This window comes from Saccostrea cucullata, unplaced genomic scaffold, assembly GCF_032062105.1.
Source record: "Saccostrea cucullata isolate Sc308-1 unplaced genomic scaffold, CSIRO_AGI_Scuc_v1 ctg12633, whole genome shotgun sequence".
Classification (NCBI taxonomy): Eukaryota; Metazoa; Mollusca; class Bivalvia; order Ostreida; family Ostreidae; genus Saccostrea; species Saccostrea cuccullata.
The window spans coordinates 2,845-10,848 of NW_026920594.1; the positions used below are offsets into that span (position 1 = coordinate 2,845).

At 32.5% G+C, this 8,004-nt stretch overlaps 1 protein-coding gene and 1 long non-coding RNA gene across 2 annotated transcripts; one reads left to right on the forward strand and one right to left on the reverse strand.

Annotated features, from left to right (window-relative positions):
- The first annotated feature begins 943 nt into the window (after window positions 1-943).
- LOC134252779 (F-box/WD repeat-containing protein 5-like) lies at window positions 944-4,775 on the forward strand. Its single transcript, XM_062735306.1, has 3 exons — window positions 944-999; window positions 2,564-2,726; window positions 4,500-4,775. Exons 2-3 carry the CDS (start codon window positions 2,619-2,621, stop codon window positions 4,773-4,775), a joined length of 384 nt encoding a protein of 127 aa, XP_062591290.1. The 5' UTR covers window positions 944-999; window positions 2,564-2,618.
- A 1,864-nt stretch (window positions 4,776-6,639) lies between these two features.
- Window positions 6,640-7,438, reverse strand: LOC134252792 (uncharacterized). The gene is made up of 3 exons (XR_009989017.1): window positions 7,379-7,438; window positions 7,232-7,347; window positions 6,640-6,837 (listed from the first exon to the last, which is right to left on the reverse strand). It is a non-coding gene; the product is annotated as an uncharacterized LOC134252792 (long non-coding RNA).
- Between the last annotated feature and the right edge of the window lie 566 nt (window positions 7,439-8,004).

An 8,004-nucleotide genomic window follows, 5' to 3' on the forward strand; every position in this document is an offset into this window, starting at 1 on the left:
TGTATGCGTTGCTGCGTAGAAAACATGATCAGGTGCGAACCAGTTAAATTACTGCGAACTAGTAAACTGTTTGAAACCAATTACAAAAACAAGTAGAGCTTTTCTAAAAAGCTTACCGTCTTTAGCAACAATCTTAAACAGTAAACTGATCTACACCTATCAGGCCGTATAATTCTTTTCAATTTTGTATTTCTACATTAGCTTTTTACTGGCATTAGCCCTACCACGGTTGTCGCTCGGTCATCTCCGTAAACTTTGACTGACCGAGAGCTTTCGGCAAACCTCGGCTGATTCCCTTCCCTTCTTCAAACAAGAAAGGGGAAAAGAATAATAACAAATTGTAAAGCCTGCAAGCTATAAAATCCAATTTTATTTATAATGAAATTAAAGAGTCATATTCATTTATTGCTATAAAAAAATACCATGTTATTAAGAATTAATTACTGCTGATTTTGCTGTTCGTTTTGTCATTTTTTTAAGATTGGAAATCTTGCAAAATTGTTAAGTCGTACGAAAATTAGATCATCAGAAAGTTATCTCCCTTGCCTTGAACAGCATTTCAACCAATGAAATAATTGTAAATTTTCTCATCATGCAATTTCTACCAATCACAAAAGAGAGGAAGTGCATAGTCCGAAGACTGTAAAAAACTTCAACTATACAATACCGTCTTCCAAGGAAGACGGTAATAAGCATCGGGAAAATCCTTTTTGAGTTAAATTTACAGATTGCCTTGGTGTTAAACAGGTATTTGTTGGTTTATAATCTATATTGATTTTACTGAAATAAAATTAGCAGGAGTGATTTACTGCAGAACCACTCCCAGAATTCCAGGTCACGCAAGCGCATTGGAAGTTCTTCGTACCATAACTAGTCAGCCCGCGGGCTGACTAATTACATTCGTAACCTCTCGGGCGTTTTCACCGAGATCGAAAGGTTACGGTAATATCAATCGCAGAAAAAAAAAACAAACCAACCAAGTGATCGTCAGCAAAATAGGTAATGATGTGAAGAATCTCTGCACATCTTCATCTTAAATGGAGAGAGAAGTATTTGTTTACACTTTCCGTTAAACTGTCAGATATAAGCCATTGGTGTGTTCTTGGGTTAAAGAGTTAAATGAATCATTCAGAGTTCCAGAGTTAAAAAAATCATTGAAAAGTCGTCATCCATCTACCTCTTTATCAAAATACATGTACGCACATTTTAACACACGACACCGATATTATTATCAATGTAAAGTAGCAAATAAAGGGCCTGTAGCTAGTATTGGGAAAAATTCACTTATTCTACAAAAAAACTCCGATTTTATAGATCATTAGATGTTGAATTTACATGGTTGGGGTTTATGCACGTACTACTGTGTCCTCCAGTCTGTCTATAGCCATTCTTCCATCTGTATGCCAACTTGTAATCTTAAACTTGATGGTATCAAGAAAATCAGGCGCGTAGCCAGGCGTACGTTTGTACGCAAAAACGTCCACATCATTTTTTTTTTTAAAAAAGGAGAGAAATAGGGGGCATGGGTAATATCAATGTATGCTCTTAAACTTTACACATCATTTCGCAATAAAATAAATTAAAGTTAATAAATATGTTTTAAGTAAATAATTTTTAAAATTAAAATAATTAAGATTTAGAGTAGCGATAAAAAAAAAAATGAAAATTAACAGGATCAGTTTTAGGGGGGAAACGATAGTATATGCAACGTTCTGAAATCATAAGATTTTCCCGGAATTTTGTTTACTTATTTTGAGGCTTTTTTTCTAAATGCATTACATTCTAATATTGACTTTCCAATCCTACTGCGATTTGGACAGATCCTATCTCAATTTTGAATATTTGTCCGTTTTTTTTTTTTTTTTTTTTTTTTTTTTGTACAAAACAGAACAGGACTCGAATATGAATGCGTAACAAACGTTTAAAGTGTAAGAGAAATGCGATCAGGAGGATCGATGATGCACATCGAAATCGTAGAAAATTCACTAGCTTTCGGGCGCTTTGCCCCCTCTTTGCCCCTCCCCCCTTCCCAAGGAGCGTTACCCTGGACCCACTTTGGGATTTAAGTCGGTCTCTAAACCCCCTGCCTACTCGGGCGTCCACATCAAAAGCACCCTGGCTACGCCCCTGAAAATACTTCAAGATATGCAGGGATTTGAGATATCCAGGGTATAAGGACTTGGGACTTTGTGATAGTGGTGTTCTAGATAAGCTTGCAGCCTATCAGAAGCAAGGTTGCAGGTGTGGTTCATTTATGGATACTTCATTATATGAATGCATTGATTTCTATAGGGGACATCAGTTCCCCTAGGACATGCATTCCAATGCAGTTGAAATAACTGCATGCTCAGGTAAAATATTTTCTGAAGCAGGTAATTCAGTACCTGTAAAAAATCAGGGCCAAACTTGCAAAGATACGTGCAATCATTAATGTTTATAACATATAAATGTATATTTATAAATTTAATTTATACATATTATAATTTATATATATCTGATAATGCAAAAAAAATTACGTGTCATTTTTAAAACACTTTTAACTATGGAAATATTCTTATCACAGGGTTGCCTGCCCTTGAGATTAGGAATGGGATGAAGTACATAAAGCTCATCAGAAGATGGCCGATTCACTAAGTTTATTTCAGCAGTTGCCGGATTCTGTTCTCCTGCACATTTTCTCCTTTCTGGATGGAGTGACTCTTACCATAGCATCCTCTGCCTGTGTGGTCAGTTTCTCATTTTGAACAAATTTAGCTAGAAGTTGTTGATCACGAATTTTTTTGGATATTTTTTAGATCAATTGAGTTTACTCAGTGACATATTGCTATTTGTTTTTCATCCAACAACATGAATTAACATTTTAAACATTTCAGTTTCTTCTCTGGAACCACTGAACGAATTTTGACATATAGCATCTATGGGTGAAGGGGAGAAGGGGAGTAAAATTTGTGTGCATGTACATACATGTAGTTATGATGAGCAAGGGTGCCTCTTCCAAAGTGATGAATTCATGACCTCCTGGGTCAGGGGTTCTGGTGTCTGGATAGGGCTTTATTAATAACATAGGGAAAATGCATTAATGCATGCAATGAAGGCTCTGAAAATATTCTTCTCTGCCCATGAGTATTAAGAAAAACTTCAGGGAATATTATAAATGTAAATGTATTATTAAAATCAAAGTACTGAGGCAGTAGGGATGTGCGATTTTATCGGTATACCGGTATATTGCGATTTTTTGTTGCATGATACGTATCGTGATACGGAGACCTAAATACCAGTCTTTAGGTACATATTATAAAGTCCAGAAATTATTCATTTTACATTTATTTGTTCAATCTTTCAAATTACAATTACAGAAAGTACAAAAAATGTTGTAAAAAGTGAAAAGAACGGTATCTTACCATCCAAACATAATTGATTTTATATACATAAAAATTTCAAGAAAGTAAAATTTTGTTTTTCTAGCATATTTTTTAGAAAAATAATGACTTTTCATGTAAAATCATTGTAAAAACTGCTTTTAAAAATATCATGATATTATCGTGATATTCTGGGGAAAAAATCGTGATATATCACGATACAAAATTTTTGGCGATACCCATCCCTATGAGGGAGTACTGAAAGACGGGGTCAAAATAATCTTCATGCTAGATTTTACAAATGAGAATTTTTTACGAGTTTTGATATCAACTTATTTATTTATTAACCTACTAAAAACAAAACTGAATAATATAAATTCACGTTTTTCATTTAATTTGAAGTAGAAAGTTCAATAATTGCTCAGTTTGGAAACCTTTCTGAACCGTCCGAATTTCACCAGGTACGAATTAATATTCTTCTGGAAGTAAACAATGGATGATGCTTACGTAGGCGTAATAATACACAGGAGTGTACTTTGTTAACTAGTGTGATTTACAATTAATATTTTCAGTTTAAAATTTTCAAAATACTTTATTAGATTTGAGTTAAAATAAAGTTCTTTTCACTTTCTGAAGTTTGATACACAATGTTTATATTTTCATCAAAACTATTTCTGCACTCTTTGATATAGCGTAGATTTAATTCATATGTTATCACCACGGCTTCCATTTTGAGGCCTCTGACAATAAACTAATAGACGGGGTCACATGACCCCCTCTAAAAATGAGTAAAAGTGCCTTTCTTCTTGTTCCGAGTATACATTTTCTGGATTATAACTATGTTAGACTTTAGCAGGTTAATTCCTGGGTAGCTTTTATAGTTACAAGTGTATATCAAACTGGAATGCTATTTACATAAGGATATATACTGTGAATATGTCACATTTGATTTGGATTCTGCACATGACCCTAGATGATTGACTAGATAGGTGTCCATGCTCAACTTTATATATATTACTGCAGCCAACCCACAGACAATTAACATCATATTTTTCCTTATCACAAATTAATAAAAATTAAGGTATGTATACATTTTAGGACAGACTGTTTCTGATTTTATGAATTATTTTTACATTTTAGCAATGGAACAGAGTGGCCAGTGATGAAGTCTTGTGGAGAGATTTGGTGACAAGGGTTATAAAGAAGAATGCCCCGCTTGCCCAAGACAAGATCAGCTGGAGGGGAGAGTACAAGCGCCTCCTGTACCACGTCCCCACCGAGCTGTCACAGGAAGTGACCGGCCATACAGATGAGGTGTACTTCCTGTCGTTTTCTCCCAGTGGACGATACCTAGCTTCTGTAGGGAAAGATGGAACATGCCGGGTAGGGTTGCTTCCCTTACAAACCTCATTGTAAACACACAAGTCACAGAAACAAAAACAAAAAAAGAATAATAAGTTTACACTTTTAAAAATTAAAAATATTAGATGCCTTGCAATGTATATGTAATATCAGATACCTTCGAAGTATTGCTGAAATTATAACTGTCCTGTTATCAAAATTTAGTATATAAATATATACTTTTTTATTTGAAAAAAAAAGACCAAATATATCAAATACAAAATTGTATGAGATGTTTATAAAATTTCATTACATACAAGCATCTTTATATCATTAAAATACTGACTGTGTCATAGAAATTATTCCTGGACCAGATATTACACAGGGAAAATGTCCACATGTTTTAAACATATGTTTGGTTTCACATGTGTTCAACACATGTTTTATACAGGTAATACACGTGTGTAAATAAACACATGTAAAATATGTGTTTCATTTATATGTAAAACATATATAATATACACATGTAATACACCTGTGAGATGATATATATGTTGAACACATGTTTTTCACCACACATGTATAATACGTATTATATATATGTGCGAAAATACAGATGAATTATACATGTTTAATTTATATAAAATATATGTGCATTCATATACACATGTTATACACATGTTAAGTTTTATCTCATATGTGTGTACAAAAGAATTTGTAAATGTTAGTAATTACTCATGTAAAGTTTTACTTTGTTTATCCCCCCCCCCTTTCCCTTCTAAAAAAAAACTTTCATAATTTTTTTTTCTGTAATAATGCATTTATCAGACAAAATTGATAAAGAATAAATTCATTTTCTTTTCATTTTAAATCTTTTGGGCTTGGCTTACTTCTTGAGTAAAATTAAAATAATTCCGTATTTGTCTCCGGGCCGGTTTTGTCTTTTATCGGATGAAAATGTACGTCATTTTTGACGTCACTGCTGCAGCAGACGTGCTGGGTGTATTGGAAAGGTAAGTGATCTCCAAACAATTTTTTAAAGACTTTAATTCATATTGTTTAAATATCATTTCATTACAGTTACAGGTGCGTATGAACTTTCTATGTACATGTAATACTCTTCTCATTGTGACTCGTCATGCATTTCGTAAACCTAACGATAGTGATCTTTAAGTCATTTTGGAGAAAAATCTATAGAAAATAAAAAGATTCCAAACTGATCACTCTAAACAAAACAGAGAGAAGAATTTAAAGCATATACTTAAAAAAATGTTTTTATACATCTGGATCAAAACGTAACCTTTGTTTTTTGAAAGGAAAAATCAAACGCACGTTCGTATGCCGAGAAAATATGTTGCTGACAGAGTTGGTAGGATGTGCTGGTGTTAAGATGAGATATTCCAATTGTGATTTTAATGACAACATTTTTTTGACATATTTTTTTGGACATTGAAGAAAGAGCAACGTCCATTTCAACCTACATTTCTGAATAAAATCACCCTCTACTTTACCGTCTTGTCATTATTCCATGTATTAAAATTTGATGAAAAAAAATCTGGAAACAAAATCTTCACATACTTTCTTTCAAAGGTAATTGATAGAAAAATTGTTATCTTGAACTTCATTTTTTTAAAAATCAGAGAGGCATTTGTGCCCTTATATTGAGAATGGGTGAATATTAAAGTTCAGCAAACACATGTATGCCCAATTCACCAACACATATATGATACAAGATAAAACTAATGTTATATATGTTATACTAGGTGTTCTGTGGAATCTTATGATGTAATTTGCAAGACAATTACACTGTTGGAAGATATGTTTCATAATAAAGTCATAAAAAAGCAATTTTTTTTTGGATTTTGACAATTAAATTTGGAATGTTCAAACAGTATTACTAATTCATATTGCCAAAAATTAAGAAGACTCTGATACAAATATTTTATTTTTGGACAAAAAATACTACAGAGAAGTAGACAGGCAGAAAAACAGACAGTGTGATTCCAGGATATCCCAAACGTTGTTGGGAAGAATATAACAAAGTTTATTTAACAGTGTGTAGTTACCTTAATTAAGCTTTTAAGCAAGTCTTGGATCTTGGGATTTATTCTTATGAGACGCTGACTGTATATTGAACCTGTAAAACAAATATTCATGCAGTAGATATCTTCTAAGCATAACTAAAACTTAATTAAACTACAAAACTACAACTACAAAAAAGAGAGAGTACATGTTTGTAGGTTCTTAATAGTCTTAATTAATATCTTACATTTTACCAGAAACTATGTTCTCTAGTGTTGGAAAAAAATTATAAATGTCAGGTACATAATAGATGTAAATATCCAATGGATTAGCTAGCAGATGTACTTTCAACAATCAACACATATGAACATGTACTTGTACCTTGAAAGTTGGATGTCACTGTTATTATTAATTTTTAACTGAAATTCAAGAATTCAATTAACCCCCCCCCCCACCCCCCCCCCCCCCCCGAAGTCATTTGATTTTTTATTGCAAGTATTTATTTTTACCTTTAATATTGCGATGATGCAATCATCTGTCAAATCAGCTTTAGGATCAATCACCAGTCTTATCAGCTTTGGGCTTTTTAGACGCAGCACTATGACACTGAACTCAAATTAAATTACTGCATGCATCTATAGGCCATAAAAACAGACACTTGTTATTAAGTTGATGAAAGAATCGACTTGACAGCCATCTCAACATACATAAACACCAACTGACAGTCACAATGGTTTCAAGGTTTCTACTTTCACTTTCATATCAGTACGTAACAAAAGGAAAATGCCTTTAAAAAATAGCCTAACATGTACGTTCATTCAGAAACAAATTTATCCAAAATTACTTACCTGTATACAAATTATAAAAAATAGTAATGCCTTTAGCCTAACATATTTGTAACTGCTTACATTCATTCAGATACTGGAACTTAACATGTACATGTAGTAAAATTCTATTTTGTAGTTACTGTCTTTTTTAACATATATACATGCCGATTTAGAAAACTACGTAAATATAACGTACATTTCAAGATATATTTCTGTTTAATAAAAAGCTTAAAATTCATCTAAACATTCATCGTTTTGTTTCAGTTTATTCCAAAAAAGATTCTCTATGTAATCACATTGTGTTATACCGGTATGTCACAATCACCACTATAAAGACAAGATTGCCTCAAAATATGATTAGGTAACGTACATTTCAAGCTTGTAATAGTATGTAAATTAATAATAAGAAAATATTGAAAAAAAAGCAATTATTGACATAAAAATCATTTCAATGA

Coding starts and splice junctions, on each gene's coding strand:
- LOC134252779 (XM_062735306.1), top strand. CDS start 2,619: ATGGCCGATTCACTAAGTTTATTTCAGCAGTTGCCGGATTCTGTTCTC. Junction 2,727..4,499: donor TAGCATCCTCTGCCTGTGTG/GTCAGTTTCTCA, acceptor TTTACATTTTAG/CAATGGAACAGAGTGGCCAG.